Source organism: Callorhinchus milii, unplaced genomic scaffold (assembly GCF_018977255.1).
Source record: "Callorhinchus milii isolate IMCB2004 unplaced genomic scaffold, IMCB_Cmil_1.0 Scaffold17, whole genome shotgun sequence".
NCBI lineage: Eukaryota > Metazoa > Chordata > Chondrichthyes > Chimaeriformes > Callorhinchidae > Callorhinchus > Callorhinchus milii.
In genome coordinates, this window is record NW_024704758.1 from 8,683,530 (window position 1) to 8,701,274 (window position 17,745).

The 17,745-nt window shown below is 39.7% G+C and overlaps 1 protein-coding gene across 3 annotated transcripts in view; it reads left to right on the forward strand.

Moving 5' to 3' along the window:
- Positions 1 to 17,745, forward strand: part of brsk2b (BR serine/threonine kinase 2b) — a 303,448-nt gene that overhangs the window by 248,352 nt on the left and 37,351 nt on the right. For all 3 annotated transcript variants that reach the window (XM_007887612.2, XM_007887609.2, XM_007887610.2), the window contains exons 5-9: positions 1,240 to 1,356; positions 6,684 to 6,717; positions 10,213 to 10,281; positions 13,188 to 13,334; positions 17,635 to 17,666. In XM_007887612.2, coding sequence (XP_007885803.1) covers positions 1,240 to 1,356; positions 6,684 to 6,717; positions 10,213 to 10,281; positions 13,188 to 13,334; positions 17,635 to 17,666 — 399 coding nt within the window. The remainder of the gene's footprint in view (positions 1 to 1,239; positions 1,357 to 6,683; positions 6,718 to 10,212; positions 10,282 to 13,187; positions 13,335 to 17,634; positions 17,667 to 17,745) is intronic.

A 17,745-nucleotide genomic window follows, 5' to 3' on the forward strand; every position in this document is an offset into this window, starting at 1 on the left:
GGGATGTGTGTTTAAAACCAATTGGCATAACGTTACTTCTGGGTTGGCAGCACTGGCCTTCCCACCTTTTACACCAAGTTGCTTTTAGTGCCTTTTGTCTTGACTGATTTGGGAGAAGTCTGCATGTTGCTCTGTCTTGCCTCTATGTCTGGGTCCACAGCCCCTCAAAGTTGCTCCCCCTTGTAAGACAAAGTGGCTAAGGCCACGCAGAGCTGTAGTGCAGGAGGAGAGAGTTGCAATGCATTCCTAAAGTACAGGGAGCTGCTTCAATTAACTATTATCTTAGCATATGGCAAAGCTGCTGCTGTAATTCAGCCTTAACAGAGAGTGTGCTCCTTCACCATTGCTGCAATTATATTAATGGTAGCCCTAGCTTCAGTATGGATGTAAATGGATTGCTCCTAGCTGCCTCCGGCGGAGGTGGCTGACTGCAGTCGGGGACTTCCTAAAGACAAGACTTATTCCTGAAGGCTTATTGTCTGATTTACTGGGAAGGTTCATTGACGCAGGATGGCAGTGATGCTGTCCTGACAACCGCATCCGTCTGCCACGACTGAGATGGGTTTTGACACTCGGCGTCTGGTAAGAGGGTGATTCCCCCACTTTATAACTAAGCTGGTGGAGTTCCAGCACGTCAGTGCCAGATTCCTGATGCGTACTGCATCTCTCTGGCCACTCTCTGAAGTACTCTCTCATAATGACACCATGGGGGAGAGATGGCAACACCACAGTCCCAGCTGCTCTTTATATCAAGAAGATGAGAGGCTGAGAAATCTTCGGGAACTTCATATAACAGGGGGAAAAAATTAAACTGGAAATAGCTTTACACTGCCCAACACTTGTTACAGTAACAGATGCTTTTTGCTAATTGAGGTCTTTCCTTTGCAGTCTTTGAGCTTATAAACCTACCTACCTTGTCTCTAAATATGCAATGCTGAATATTGCAATAAATTCCTTTTCTTCATTAATTTTTTTTTGTCCGAGTTAACGGTAAAACCACCTGGTCGTGTTGCTATCTTGTGTGTTTTTTTTGTTCTTTCCCCATCTGATGCTGAGGGCGGAGAGGGTTCAGCCGACCAAAGGCAAAGTGTTAAAATTGAACATCACGTGCTTTGAATAACAGAGTGGAAGATAAATCAAGTGCACCTTGGTTATCTTTTACCGCTCTCATTGAATGTAGGTTACGGTGCAGAATCGCTGTCATTTTCACCCTGTCTTTCCCCTCTCCCCTCCCCACAGTCACAGGGACTTGAAACCAGAAAATTTATTGTTGGACGAAAAGAATAACATCAGGATAGCAGACTTCGGGATGGCCTCCCTGCAAGTCGGTGACAGCTTGTTAGAAACCAGCTGCGGGTAAGTTCTCCCTCCACAGTTTTAATAAGAGACTCAAAATGGGTTTTAATAATTGCTTCTGTTGGAAGTATAATTTGTTCATATCGAATACATTATTCATTGTGTCTTCATACAAACGACTGTCATCAATGACCAAGCAAATGTTTAAACTGGATTGAATATTTATTTGGGATGTGTTTTAATATGGGCTGGGGTTAGGGGGAACATATTGTGATTTACTGGAAGACCGTCAACCCTCTGAAAAGGATTTTCTTCTCTGAACACGCATTAATCTTCATTTAGATTTTGCAAGTACCTGGTATTTTAGCAGCAATTAAATATTAAGCAGTGTAATCTTGATTTTAATTCATAAAATGGTGGAGGTGATAATTCACACATGCTGCGTCAGACAAGTGACTCTTTATAACACTGACAGCAACAAATGGCGACTCAGTAAAATGTATGAGGCTATTAGCTTTCAATGACAACGTTCTGTGAAATAATTTTTCACAGTAGAATATGTCTTAATCCGCCTCACTGAGTAGCCAGAGCTACAGTGGTACCCTTCAAAAACCCCAGTTAATACAAACTGCAGTCGACAACAACAACTTGCACTTATATAGCGCCCTCCACATAGGGTGAGCATCTCAGAGCACTTAACAGTGGCGGAGCCTGACTCCGAGCCGGGGAAATGGGGAGGTGGCCGTAAGCATGGTCGAACAGGTAAGTCTTCAGTCAAAAGGGGAGAGAGGAGGCAAGGAGGAGGGATTGAGGAAGTGTTTCAGAGTTTTGGGGCATAGTGGCTGAAAGCACGACCTCCAATGGTGGGGCGGAGGGTGCGATGGACATGCAGGAGGCTGGTGCCAGTCGAGCTGAGGCACTGGGTGGTTTGACGTGAGGATCGAGGGGGTTTGAGGGGGTGCACGGAGGAGGTGATGGATGGTGGAGAACAGCGACTTTGAATTGTTGTTTGCCTCCAGGGTAACTTAGGAGTAAAAGTCAGTTTGTGCCTGTGAAAGATGAGGAGGTGCTCAAGCCTCACAATGTCTCTGTTCATGTTCCTAAGGAAGTTCCTTTTGATGTCAGTGTTGGTCCTGCTTGTGCTTGGCAACACTCGGGGTTTGTTGATCTTTAATTTTTTCCCACAGCATTTCCCCTCCAGCTCCCTGCACAGCAAATCCCCTCTGACTGGTGGATTTTGTGACAACTCATTGCATGCGGTGTCTGTCCCAGCTAATGTAGATCATTTCATTTAACACTCTTTGCTTTGATGCCCAATCACTTTATGTGCAAATTGAGTGTGGAGCTAAACATCGTTTCTTTTTTAGGCACCTCAGTCATGGTGTCTGCTTCTTAAGAACACCTGAAAGTTAAGATTAAACGCTGCTTGAAAATAGGAACACCTGACAGGGCTGTAGGTTTAACTGTTCTTGTGTTATTCCCCACTGATGTATAGCATGTGCAGAAAGAATCAGCCGAGGGAAGCTTTAACTGACTAATGTACACCGTTTAACATACTTAAACCATAAAATCTTCATCCAAGGCATTAAATAAACAAATCATTTTCACACTTCCCCAAGAGCAGGTGGTCAGGTGCTTGTAGATTAGAGCAGGCATGAATTCCAGATTGGTTAATGAGCCTTAGATATTGGGAAGTGTCAGTATCTGAACAAGCTGTGAATCTTCAGTCAGCGAGGATTAGCTTGATCCTTTCAGGCAACGTACACAAGTCATTGAACACTGGGGAAATTGTACACCGATCGCTAAAATTAGCACTCCTTTCATTCCGTCTTTACAATGGGAGATTTCTATTGTTAGCAATGGATGTATGATCAATCCAATTGTCTGTAGGTGCAATCAGATCATAGACAGGAGCTCTTTCAGCAAAGCAGTGACGTAGATTGCAAACCCACTGAAATGAATAGAGATGGTTTAATATGTACACTGAGGGAGGTTACTTCACAAGACATGGTGAGCAACACTGATTGTAAATATGTGATACTAGTTAAGTCTCTCATTTAAACTGGGACGCCAGACATGCTAGAGCTTTTTACGTTTGTTATTTCAAAAGATTTTGTTTTAATTCTGTGACTATCGAGGTGAGAGACACGTCTTGGGAAATGAACAATGAACATGAATTGACCATTTGAACATCAAGGTTCAGGTTCACGTATACCACAAGCTACCGGAGTGATAAACCCTTGTCTACAATAACAACAACAACTTGCATTTACACAGTGCCCTTCACGTAGGTAGCATCTCGGAGAGCTTCCCCCAACTCCCCCAATGTCCCTCAGTCAAGGATTAGCAAAGCATTGCTCCTCCCACCAGTATGACGATGAGACAACCTGCAACAACACTTCACATCAGGGACAATTACTGCCAGATTATGACCACTTTTGTCCTGTGGATTCTTGCTCACTTCTTTCGTTTCTCAATTTGAATCATCGTAAACCAGCCGAGGGTAGAGACTGCACTGGGGTCGAACCAGAATCTTAACGAGGTCAACAAACAGTGGGCTAACATATAGTACATGTTACTATAGCTTTTTATTGAAGTGTTCACAGAGGAAAGAAGGCCGTTATCTTCATTGTGTCCATGATATCAGCACAGCTGAGATTTTGAGCAATGTGCGTGTGTACACAGTATTTCAGTTTATATATATTTCTCTTGAGCAATAAAGGTCAGAGTGATTTGCTCCCTCCGGCCGTGCAGTAAGTCTGGTTAGACTACTAAAGGGTGTTTAACTTTCGCTACTTCTTTCTCTCTCCTGTTGACAATTTGGGTAAATTGAGAACCTCTTCTCCGCAGTGCTTGGGAAAAATGATTCTAAAATGAGCCGTGACATAAAATTGTAGAAATATGTCCATTAGGAGTGCCTGCTGTGCATGGAGACTAGAAAAGGCACAGCACTGCAGTCAGACATTATCTGACTTTATGGTTTATTAGCACCTGATAGTTCTGCAATGTTTGTGATCTCAGTGGTGTCTGAAACTCTAGGCCAGCAATGACAAATGTTCAACAGAGTCGGCACAGCAGTAGGCTGCTGTGTTCTTTTACCTTTTTACCACTGCCATGCGGGGCGAGACATTAATGAGTGGCAACATGGTGTGAGGAGCACCTGGAGGTTTGCAGGCACTTGTTCAAGCAGCAAGATTTTTTCCCCCCACATTGCTTTGGATCTAACTTTTCTCTTCTTTCTCCCCACCCCCCCCACCTCCGGCCGCCTTTTTATCTGATGCACTTGGGGAGGAGGGAGGGAGAAGAAAGGTGAAGTATGAGCCCATGTCCAACATCTTCCTCAGATTCCGGGAACACTCCAAAGGGACCAGGCTATCCTTGTGTTCAAGCTTGCAAAACGGGGGGGTTGGGGTGGGGATGTTTAGCTTGTGTACAATGATAGAGGTGTAGAACTGGACTTTGTTCACTGATATTTATCAGCAAACTTGCGAAGAGTTCCAAGGAGATGTTTCTATTATAATAAGATGCTTGGTAAGATCATGGAAATACTGTGTGCAATCTGGGGCATTCTGCATTTAAAAGAACATTGACAGACTGGAAAGAGTTCAGTGAAAAGTCACCAACAGAGCTCAAATGTAAGGCTCTGAGCTAATAATAAAAGTCTCACAAACTGACCCTCCTCTCGTTGGTGATGAAGAGATATTAGCAACCATGAGTGAGACGAGATGACACCATTAGTGTGGACTTCCCGCAGGACAGAGGGGGGATGAGGAAGAAGAGCCTCGATTTTAGATTCAGCTCTTTTGCTGAAGCTGCTGGGAGATGGGATAAAAAACTAATATTTTGCCTACACCCTCATGACTTCTACCCTTTCACTCTCTTCCACCCCTCTCCCTCTCCCAACCACCACCTTGCCTGCATTCAGAATCATGCATTTGGAACGGGGAAAAAAATGCTCAAATCTGAAGATTTGATGGTTTGTGTAGTAAGGGGAAAACCCTGTCACTTAGCAATTTTGAGATGCTTTTAAAAAAAATGCAAGCTTATCTGCAACATTTAAATGAATGATAAATTGCTTTGAATATTTTGATATTTGACCATCCTTTTACCACCAGTTCGAGTTCTGGGTGGAGGTAGCTTCACTAATTGCTGCAGGGATGAAGCTATTAATCACCATAACTGAATATTGGGTGGAAAAATGCACTTTCTCATCACTCATTAAAATCAAGGAATCAATTATTGCGGACTGGAGGCTGGAGGCTAAAGTGCAGTGTACATGTGGAGAAAATGTCTGTTAAAGTCTAGTTTTTCACTGTGAACGGCACCAGGTTAGCTTATCAATCAGATCAAACAAGAGGGCATGGTGGACTGGTGCTGCAGAGCTTTGGTAAAATGGGATTTTGCACCGTATACCAGGTTGATGGACATGTAAACCTTGAGTGAAAAGTTGCTATCGTGACGGAGGAGCAGTTAAAAGAGGCTATAAACCGATTGTGACCTCTTTAATAATATTTTTTAAATGGTCTGTTCATTTAATTGCTGTCCCATCCGTCCATTCTGGACAGCGAAGAGCTTTGAGCAGACAATACGGGGAGTGAGCGCAATGCCATTCCCACTGAGTTCAAAATGCAAATCCTTGCCAAATTCATGGCGATTCCCTGCCAAATGTGCAATATAAACGCAGCATGAGTGACACAAAATACTAGTAACAACATGCATCAAGTTTATGGGGGAGTTAAATTGTACTTTCTGATTCAATAATAATAACAATAATAATGTACAGTTAAGCGGACATTCTATTTGAGAATGAATTGTTGGAATCAAAACAGTTTTTAGTTACAATTACATGCTGTCCTAATCACACTAAATCCCTATTGTTTGCAGTTTGCTTATAAAAGCGTCAACAGCCTTTTTTTACTGTCGCAGTTAAGGTTGCTGTTGCCATTGAATTGCCCAATGGGTTCTCTTTTGCGTACCATGTGGAGCGTGGGTGGAATGTTATAACCAATATCTTGTTCAGTGCAGTTCTACCAGTGCCGATGCACATCACCAATAGCTTGACATGATCTACCAATTCAAAGCGCAGAACCAGTCCGAATTGAGTGAATTGCACTCAATTTCTTCTGTGGCTGTAACGCAAAAAAATCCCCACAAGATTTCCTCTGTAACTGCCACATTAGTAACCAGTGCATAGTTTGTATTATATTGTTAGCATTGTTTTCTCTATCATTTCTCTATGCACTAATCTTCGAGCTAATTGTCAATCCATTTTTTAAAACAAGCTGTATTGCTTGACCATGGCGAGGACATAACAACTTGTGTAAATAAACAGCTTGTGATTCTGCAGAACAACACACTAACTATATCAACTTTCTTTTTTTATTCAGCTCACCCCATTATGCCTGTCCTGAAGTCATCAGGGTAAGCGTCTTCCCAGGAAGAATTTAATAACTGTTTCTTAATTTAACTGTAAAAACATCCCACCAATGCCGGTTGTCCAGTCAACCAAATATCGAGAAGTTAAATGTTTTCCTAGGTTGCCATGTAAATATCATTTGGTGTAATGAACTGAAAGAAATGAGTTATGTTTTCAAACGATCAAAATAGACGAAAGCACAAAAGGTGAAAAGTGAAGATTTATTACAATTATTACAATCACATACCACAAATAGATTTTGTACAGAAGAACCCTCTTTATAATGCACTGCTGTGGGTCCATCAAGCAACATTGTGTTATAACGGGGTGTAAGGATGAAATGGCCGTTGCGACATGCGGTGCTGGTTAAATAAAAAAGATGATAGTTACAGATGAGAGACTTTACAAACCAGAAATCTTGGCTCCTGTTCTTCCGAGGCTGTTTTCTCACTCTTTTCTCTCCACTGCTTCTCCTGCACCTGTTCTTATTGTATTTCATACTTCAGCCTTCTCTAGCTCTGAGAAGCTCTCCAAAAGGTCTTCTGTTCCTCTGCGACTAAGGGCTAAACAGCAACACTTCCATCACTCTTATCCAAGTCCACAAAAATCTGACTTTCCTCCCTAAATATGTATCGAGATTTTTTTTTTAAAAATCAATAAACAATCTTATCCGAAAACATCATCTGAGCTGGCAGAAAGAAAACTAATTCTGTAAAAAGAATTTGAGCGTGATTGCCATAGTCTTTGTGCTGCTGCACTGTCTTCAGCAGTACTGATTGTCAGATGATTGGGGTAAAGTGCTGAACATGAGACATGTGGTTAAGTGATTGGTAGTGGTCAGTGCACTTGGAGCAGCAGTTGTGACAGCGGTGGAGAAAGGATTAATATTGTATTTATATAGCTTTCCTGGACTGAATCCATGACTTAAGTAACCTCAATTGTAAGAGGAAACATGAGCAGGAACCCTTAAAGGAGAAACGAGGTATAAATACATTATAAACCTAGATCAAATTATCTTTTACAGTTCCATTATTTATAATGTCACCTTGAACGTATCAAAGAAATGTAGGGACAATGCAACTTTGATCTGAGAACGCTTTGTTCTACTTGCGTGATTTCACTTTGTGAACGTCTCACAATTTGTTCCAATTGTTTTTTTCTCTCTCCCAAAGAAATGGGCAAAATGCCAGACTATTACTAATGGATAAATGGTGATGTTTCAGTCATGCTGCATAAAAAGAAATCCAGTTTACTCTGACATTGGAATTTGAGACTGGTGGCAGCTTGACATAGCCCCACAAGATTGTGGCTGAAGGGCTTGTCCATCTGGTCAGACCATTTGAAAGAGTAACAGCCATGTTGAGTTGTAACTGAATCCTCCAGCAACCCATTTATCCCATTTGCTCCTATTGTCTGCTGAATGAGAGGTAGTTTCACAAAGTAAAATAAAGTTACCCGATTCCTATTAAGTTTGCAATGCAGCATTGTGGAAAGGTCTATGGGGAGAAATTCCACTCCAGTTTAGATTTAGTCTATTTATGTAGCATTGTAGATCATTCCCCCCACAAATTTGGCAAATTCTTAAATACAACATTAATTTTGAGTCCGGCTCTCTTTAAATTCTTTGCAAGAAAGTCCAGAAACCCAATTTAAAAGTTAAGAATTCGTCAATTTGCCGGATTCTGGATGCTCTAAAATGCTACATAACTGCTGGAATTTCACTCCACATTTGAACTTCAATCCATTTCCCAATTACCATGCACATGACTCACCATGATTGCAGAGGTGGAAGATTAGTTCAAAGAAGTGTGATGAAATTATGATGTAAAACAGGAAGGGATTGGAGTCATTTCATCTCTTATTGGATCAAGGTGCATAAATATAAAATGGGACTTTTAAAATTTGTGATCTGAAACACATGACGGTTTTATGAGGTTCGTTTTTTGTTATCTTATATGTGCCGGTTTGTGCTATGTTCTGCTATGCTACAGATTCACTGTAAGTACCACATGGCCTTTATTTTTTATCACCTTCAGTTTGCTAGCAGTAATTTCTGCTGATGATATAACTGTGACAAGGCTCAGGGACTTGTTCAGGAATTATCCAATGAAGCAACCCAAGTATTGTGTATTATTCAATCAATCTGCTTGTTGGATAAGTACCAAGTCCGATGGGTCCCCAATATAGTTTGACATAATTGTGCTGTTCTACAAGGAGCTAAAATTCATTATAAGAAGTTCAAGGGAGTGGTTAATCTGCTGTACTAAGTACGCGTTAGTTACAGCAACATGTTTCTTATTGGGGAGGGGTGGACTTGATGTTATTCAGCAAAGCTTTGCCAGGGACCAAGGGAAAGGTTTGTCACAGTGGGAGATTTGTAATAATTCAAGCCTGCTATAATGAGGCTTGACTTTGGTTCAAGTAACGTATCCACTCATCAGCCATACCATCAGCACTTTGGGCAAAATTAAAAAAGTAAAATGTCTTACTTTCATTAATAATTACTTCATAAAACCACAGGTTGGTAATTTTATGCTAATAGTGAATACCACTAATGAGGCCATAAAATTCTAATAAAGATATATGAAAAAAAAGTCCAACAGAAATATCTAATATCAAAGAACCGCATTTCACTGGGAACGTGAAAACCTTTTCCCTGACCTTTAAGTTAAGTTTCAATCACACAGATAATCTAATTCAGTCGGAAATGCAGTAGTTTGATGTGGCAGTCTTGTCTGGCCTCGAGGTCTGTAGGGTATGGGTCCAAGCCCCACTACAGAAGCTGAGTTCATAACCTGAGTCCAAATCCCTGACTGGCAATTGCCTTGCGACGTCCTCCCAACATGAACTATACAAATGCAATTTTGTATTGTAATGCCCGGTGCTCCATTGCCCTGTTGGAGATGCCAGCCATTGAATCAGACAATTAAGATGAGAGTCCTATCTACCTGTTGAAACAGACATTTAAAGACACTTTTTAACAAAGACCATGGAATCCCTTCAAATCATATAGCCAAGGGATCCCAGAGCATGCTTTCAGATGAGAGGCATTGAAGTCCATGACTGGAGGTTCAATGCTCCAGCAGTATTCTCCCCAAGGCTTAAGTACTACATTCGCACTCTGGTTCTCTATTGCTGGATTGCAGGAAAAAACCTTGAGTGTTTCTGAACTTAAAAAAGATAAAAGGTACAAAGTACTTCAATTTAATCAGTGTCTCCAGTCAACTTTATTGTACGCCTAATTAACTATCAAAAAGTTGTTTGAAGTATTTGCACTTCACTTAATAAACTTAATAAAGTTAATAAACTTCAATAAAAGAAAACTTTTTCTTTAGTGACTTTAGTGACCCTGGAACTAGGTTCTCCAGTAGTTTGTCATTGAAGAGCTGATGGTTGTAGGCGAAGGATGCCAGCGTGAGGATGATAATGCAATACCATTTTACTTTAATCACCGCATAGCTCTGTGCAGAGTTTCCTAATTGAAAAATGTGTTCATTTAGGGAGAAAAATATGATGGTCGGAAAGCAGATGTCTGGAGCTGTGGTGTCATCCTTTTTGCACTGTTGGTGGTAAGTCGTTTAAATTTTCCTTTCAGTCTAGTAAATATTGAATGAGCTTTTGATGCTCAGAGACCTATTATGAGAGGATTAGTATTTTGTATTTTTGGCTTAATGGCAATTTGAATCTATTTTACTTTGCCCCTCATAGAATTAATGATAATTTTATGCAGTACATTTGTAGAATTTACTGTATTGTGAAGAGTTGCTGCTGTGCTGTCAGACAGCGGCAACTTGAGCACCCAGAGGGTTTTATTTGACATCAATGTTGCTCGTATCTTTATCAAACGTGCTACATGTATAGAAATGTCGATGGATCCTTCTGGCTTCCAGTAACTTATGATCAGCAACCTGTGAATATCTTCAACAATATTGTTCTTTTGAAGCTCTCCCAATGAGAAAGCCTTTGCTCTAGTGTGGACCTGAGCCATGCATACAGCTAAAGTTGTCGATTCCATCACTGGTCTAGAATTATGTCTGTGGTGTTACAGTTGGCCTTAACTACATGTACGTGGACATCAGATGATCCTGCACAGTTTTTTCACTCATTTGACGGTTATTTGTCTCAACGCTTGTGGTATAACTAGCTTTATTTACCCAGTACCCAGTCTGAACTCACAAATGGTAAAGTATAAATGAAACTTTCCAGGGAAAAACATGACCTGCCACTCCCAGTACACTTCCAATTGAAGCAAAACATATTGTGGTTCACGAAAGAGTCCCGTGTACTTCGAAGTATATTTTCCATTAGAAATGATTACCAATTAGATGAATTCAAGGCCAACTTACCAGTAGGTTTGACCCATTATGAGCAAATAAATGTATGCTGTTGAGAAGTAGGGTATTTGGGAATGTATTAATCCCTTTTTGACCTCTTGCAAGGTATATTTTCTAATACATAATTAAACCAAACCTCTGAACTGCCCTATTTCGGAATACCTCAAGCCAGGTCCGGTTTCATAGTGTGAGTTTGCATTTTTGCAAACAAAAGAAGCCAAATGTGTGCACGTCAATCATTGTCACACTCTCATTATTGTTCGAGCTGAGTTATAGAATAATGTTGCTGCCTTTCCCATCTGTAATTGGATCTATGGTGAAAGTAATCACATTAAAACCTATAACACATAGAAAGAGCATATGATTTGACATTTTAAAATAGCCGTTTTTCTTTCATCATTATTTAATGTGGGCCATGATCTCTGCTTCTTTGGTTCTGACATTAATTACACAGGGTTGTCCTTTGATCAAAAAGCTTTTATTTATAGCTGGTATTAATCATGGCCTGGGGATAAATTCTGTTGTGTTCTGCATTGAGTAGATGTGGTTTGCTGCTACTTTGTCAGAAACCAAGTAGTTACCTAAAAAGTAATGCAGGAAGGTTTTTGAATTATTTCCTCCCCGAGGAGCCACCCTCATTTTGAGAAACTGATCAGAATCTCTGTTACAAAATGCTGGGTATAAACCGGATCAATGAATTTCATTTTCTAGAGATTATTTTCATTATTTTCTTTAAATTGCTGAATGTTCAGGGCAGATATTGCTTCAAAGCGGACTTGGCACAGTATGTGATTTGCAAGCGCCCGTATATATTTATTTTCCTTTTGATCTGATTAATTGGGGGATTTCCTCTTCCCTGATGGTATTCTCCTGCTCCTACAGTTTTTTGAAGCTGATATCTTGCCCAGAGCTTTCGGCAGAGCCAAGTCCGCAGATCTTAGAAAACAAAAACATTTTCAAGGTTGCATTGCGTTGCAACAGTATTTATTGGAACCCATGTATTGCTTACTGCTGTACATGTATCCGCTGTTACAGCTTGTTCTTGTTTGTAACATTTCAAACAAATTAAAAGCGATTGTGTTTGATTCTCATTGTCCTTGAAACCTTTAAAGGAATTATATTTCTATTTTATACGTCGTCGTGCAATACTGCATACAATCTGCTCCTGTGAAGAAATTATTTATGAGGAGGGTGGTTTTAATTGTAAAACTCCAATATCCACAACAAAATTCAACCATGGTAGACTGGATTCAGACACACAAAATATATCGGAGTCTTGCACTTTTAAGTCCACTTTGAAGCAATTATCTGCCCTGAACATTCTGCAATTTAAAGAAAATAATGAGAATAATCTCGGGAAAATGAGATTCATTGATCTGGTTTATTCAGAGGATTTTTAATAGGGATTCTTGGTAGAGATAGCAAGTAAAGAATGGGGGGAAAAGGACCATTCACTTTCTTTCTTTATGTAGGTTGTCATTTGGGGCTTGAACTGACTACAAGTAAAGAGCTATTTATTTCCCGAGTAAGCCCACAGGACATGCTATCATTTCATTATCTTTTTATAAGCCCCATTATAAATACCGTAAATAGCAAAAAATTGCTATTTCTAGAATGCAGTTGATGGATCCCAACATCAGTTTTTTATTGTTAACCACTAGCAGCAGTTTAACATGTCTGACAATTAATAAATAGACGATGATAATCATCACATGCCAGCAATAGGTTGGTTTATTTTCTTTAACAAGACTTTCTCTAGATTCTTGCTGTGATTATGCAATAAGAGTCCATAAAATGTACAGTACATTTGTTTCATTTCAACATGTTTTGACTTGTGTCCAAAGCTTCATCCAGACATCTCCTCCGAGACAAAGATGATATGGGAAAGGACAGAGTGTCGGCGCCATTTCTGCTGAACAAGCGTTAGCCAGCATCTTACTGTGATCTTGGAATATCTCTCTCTCTCCTCTACAAAAAAGTTTAGAACATAAGCTTGCAAACCTTGTTGGCTCCTTTGTTTAAAGATTATCTGCTCTAAAGGTGTCGTGGCGAAGGCATTTTTGATGTATTTATTACCATGGTTCTTACTCGGTTGACATGATAAACAACACGGCTAACACTGAACACTCTTGGTTTTGCAGGGAGCGTTGCCATTTGATGATGATAATCTGAGACAGTTGTTGGAAAAGGTAAAGCGTGGAGTGTTTCACATGCCACACTTTATACCGCCGGACTGCCAAAATCTCTTAAAGGGAATGATTGAGGTGGATGCCACAAAACGCTTTACAGTAAGTATTGCTTTTTCCTTTCTCTCCTCCAACTGAAAAGGCGTATTAATCTCTTGCTTAACCATACGTATCATGCATGCTCCAGTCTTCCATGAATATCATTGAAAAATTGTGCAAGGATAGCAATGCAGTGCAATTGTTCCACTATGTCAAGTGCATTTAAGTGTACAGTGAAAACCTTCTGAATTGGAGTAAAATCCATAGCTGAAGAAATGGAGACCTTTCCTATCTTGTTGCATTCTTTCCCAGTGTAATTTTTAGCCTAATTAAAAGTCTCTATTCAAATAAATTATAATAATAATAATCCTTGCATTTGATGCAGTGCCTTACCACGTCTTCGAGACGTCTCAAAGCACTTTACAGAATATACTGTAAAGTGAATTGACTGTATATTTTGTGGGTGAAAATTACTAACTGAAGCACAACTGCTGACTCAATCCCTAGCATTGTACAGTGCTTCTAGTAGCTAAACATTTTCACATCTATTTTATTATTTTATATTTTATGTGAAAATATATCCAAGGTTATTTTTTTCAGACTGGCAAATAACTCAAAATCTCCTTAACTGGCTCAGGATAAAGAAATCCGTGCCTTCACCAATGCCTGTCTCCTGAACCTTCAGCAGTTTTAGATTTGATTGACATAAAAAGAAAAAGTTCTCAAAACTACTTACTGCTTATTGTGAGTTTGGGGATTTGCATGTGCCATCTCCTGTTTTCAACTGAGAAAATTTGTTTAAAATATCTCCCCAATACAAAGATTGACAGTTGTCTAATTCCTTGTAATGTCTATGAAATGCTATTCCGCAACCTTTTCTTTGCCTGCCCATTAACCGATAGGATGGCTGCCATTTCAGGATAAATTTGAGTTCAGTTCTTTACATCAGCCTATCTCTCAAAGCTCTTCAGTTTGTTAGATGTATATGTAAATACTTCAATTACAGTGCCAATGCAATCTCTGCTGAAGGCTTGTCTGCATTTGCATACCCACTTCCCGTCCCTCACTGCTGAAGTCTGTTTGCGTTGTAATACATCACCTTGTCATTCTCGAGCAGGGAAAATTGCATTGGTTATAACATGGTTCATCATAGGATTTGCTACGAATGCTGAGTATTTTGGGGGGAGTAGAGTTTGTACACAATGAAACAGTAGATTGGTTTGTTTTCCATGGGTTTTGAAGTGTGTAATATCCATTAAGGATTGATTACTTTGTGTTCTGCACAAAATGCTACTCAGACTCGGTGATATTTGTTTACGCTACAATAATTATACCGCTAAATATTTCAGAAGGGAATGAAGTCGGTTTGCTTCGCGAACCTAATCATTGCTGAGAAATAGCAGCTTGATCAGTTTATGTTTAAGATAGGAATGGATTAGCACAGGTCTGACAAGCCGCTTTGAACGTAGGGAGCATTCAGGCTGACTATTAGCTACGTAAATAGGAAACATGGAGACTGACTATAGATACAATGGTTTTGAATGACTAAATATGTCAATCATGACTAAATATTTCTTTTCTAGAAAACAGTGGATGGAAATTGTTTGGACTTGCAACCTCCACCCCACGCACATGCTTCCATGGTTTGGGCACACACACACACTCCTGTGTTTCACAAACTGATGTTGCTAAGGTTTACAGAGTGCTGGGCATTGCCTTTCTTTGCTCTCAATCCTGGGAAATGGATCTCAGCTCTATGTCCCTCTTTTTCCCTCTATATCTTTGCTGTGCTTAACTTCTTGGGCCAGTTGCTCCCATCAAGGGCAACTTTTTACAGCAGGCCATCAGTTTGAAAAGGAGGATGCGATGTATAGGGACTGCTTGCATCCGGGTGACAGGACACAGGAGGACAGCCAAACTGATTCTCAGTGTCAACGAGAGTGATGAGGAAAGACTAGATGAGCTAGGGATCTTCAAATTTGAAAAGCAATGTCATTGAGAGGGTATATCAGGTGCCAAATAGAAAAAAAATAAAACCCAAATAAGCCAAGGATAAGAGGGCACAGGTTTAAGGTTGGGAATGATATTTTAGGACAGAGACTGAGAAGTATTCCTTTACACAGAGGATAGTTCACAGTTCATATCAGTTATCAGAAAGACATTAAGGCTGGGATTCTAGAAGGTTGATCTCAAATGGGAAGAAGTACCTCCAAATCCAAATGCCTTTTGTGTTCTTTTGATATGAAAAAAATCCTTGATTTCCCCATATGATGAGTTTTTCACATCAACCAGATTATTAAGGGGATGCGTTGAGGATGTATCCAGGTCATTTATAAGCATGCCCACCAGTGGCTGTGAATAGACTGTCTATCAGTCCTTTTGTGTTGCAAAGAGAGGACAGGGCGCTCAGAAGAGTGGGAGAAAATATATCTCAAAAGGATTAAGTAATGCTGCTGTCCCTATTCAATAGGATGTTAGATTACAGATCAGCCGTTAATCAGCAAAGTAATTTTCTGCATAAACAAAAGTTGAACACTCTTGAGCTCCTTGTATATTAATTGTTAATTAACATACATTGTTATTAAGCACTGAAGTATTCAGTCTACGTTATGCATGGGTGTGTTTTAATCATCAGTTAATGCACACCTTCTTGTCATTAATGATGAACTAATGGCTCCCAAATTTCTTTGAAGAAGTTGGTTTCCAAAGTGTCATTAACATTATTATAAATGTATCCATGGCTTCTATTCTCTTTTTACTTTATTTTATTATCATTAGTCTGGAAATGAGCTGGAAAACTAATGCAGTGTGGTGCTGACAACTATGAATAAGCTTATCACTCAATATTACCTAATATTTCTGCTCTAATCAATTTAAATTTATTTCTAATGCAAGAATACACACCTGCAATCTCTCCTGAGTTTGCTCATGTATATTAATACGCTCCAAAAATTAAAAAAAAAAATTCAGTTTCAGGCTTGATTTTGATGGTTATTGTTACAGTGTTCACCTAAAATACACAGTCACTATACTTGACAGTAAGTCCTGTGAGGCATTTTGAGATGATTTGACAACAAGTTAAGGCACTATATCAAATACAAGGATTATTATTATATATTCCCAAGGAGGCTGGGAGAATTTTATTCCTCCCACATGTTCATGCCAAGTCCTGCCGTTTGATTGTCTTATTCCTGTTAACAACAAACCTTTAGTGAAGGAAGTCCTTTATTTTTCTATTAAAAAAGATTCATTGCTTGAGTATGTTACAAGTTCATGTTGGTAGCTCACCTACCAGTTAAGATCGAACAAGACATTTCTCTTGAGTTTTTTTGGTTAAACATCAAAGGGCGATTGATCTCTCATTACTGGTAAATTGAGGTGGGGAGGGGGGGATATCTGGTTCTCTGCTGATCGGTTGACAGCTGGGTGTAAATTGGGACATGAGCAAAAGGAATTGGAACTAGTGAATCCTGGATGTCACGATCGATCCTTTGGAATTGGGCTCAAATGCTGATTTTAGGGAAGTCAGAATAGAAATGGGTGTCTGAGCGTAGTTCCTGAGAGTTCCAGAGCCCTACCCTCTCGCAACAGGGATTCACGACTGTATTTGCAAATCGTTTGCAATGCTCTGAATCTAGTGGAAATCGCATGCACTTTCCACAAGCTCGTTAATCAAAGGCAGGTAAGGCGGCAGAGCGTACACTGAAGCTGCTGAGACTACATTCAGGAACTAATATCTTTGATTCTATGATTTGATGTAAACTGGTTGTTTCAATCTATTTATCTTGCCCAACACAGGAGCGTGGTCTTGAATGCGTATTTAAAGCCAAGTAGTCATTTTCTATCGGGTTGTGTTGACTTGGCTCTTGACAGGGAGGATTTAAAGATTTATTATTCACGCGCGACATCTGTTTGTGTTTAAAGCACAGCGGCGTAAATTTGCCAAATCTGCCCTGACATTATTGAAAAAGCTGAGCACTATCCCTTACACTGCTGCTGAAGGAAGAAAAATAATGCTGCCTCCAGCCATTTACAGAGCTTATTCACTGTTGTAAACGTGTAACCAGTTTTAGGCGAGTCCAAAGCTACTGACTGAGGTGTGTTAAATGAGTTTATAATAAATACCCTGTTGTACCTTTCAAGTCAACCAAAAACCTAATGGAATTGTAGAGTTCAGTCCATTTGTTATTAAATAGCAGTTTGATGAAAAACATATGAGGTAGCTTTGACAGAATTTTCTATTAAAATGTTTATGTTGTGTCCCTGCGTGTGTGTATAGGTATATTTATACAACATAATATGGTGCAATTCTTTATCCTGCTGGCCATCAATTAATATATTATTTCATATTTTTTCTTAACAGCTAGACCAGATCCAGAAACATTCTTGGTATATGTAAGTACAATTATTAGTTTGAAGGCATTTACTATTATGTGTTTGTTCCAATCTTTGAGATCTTTGTCTTTCCTCCTGG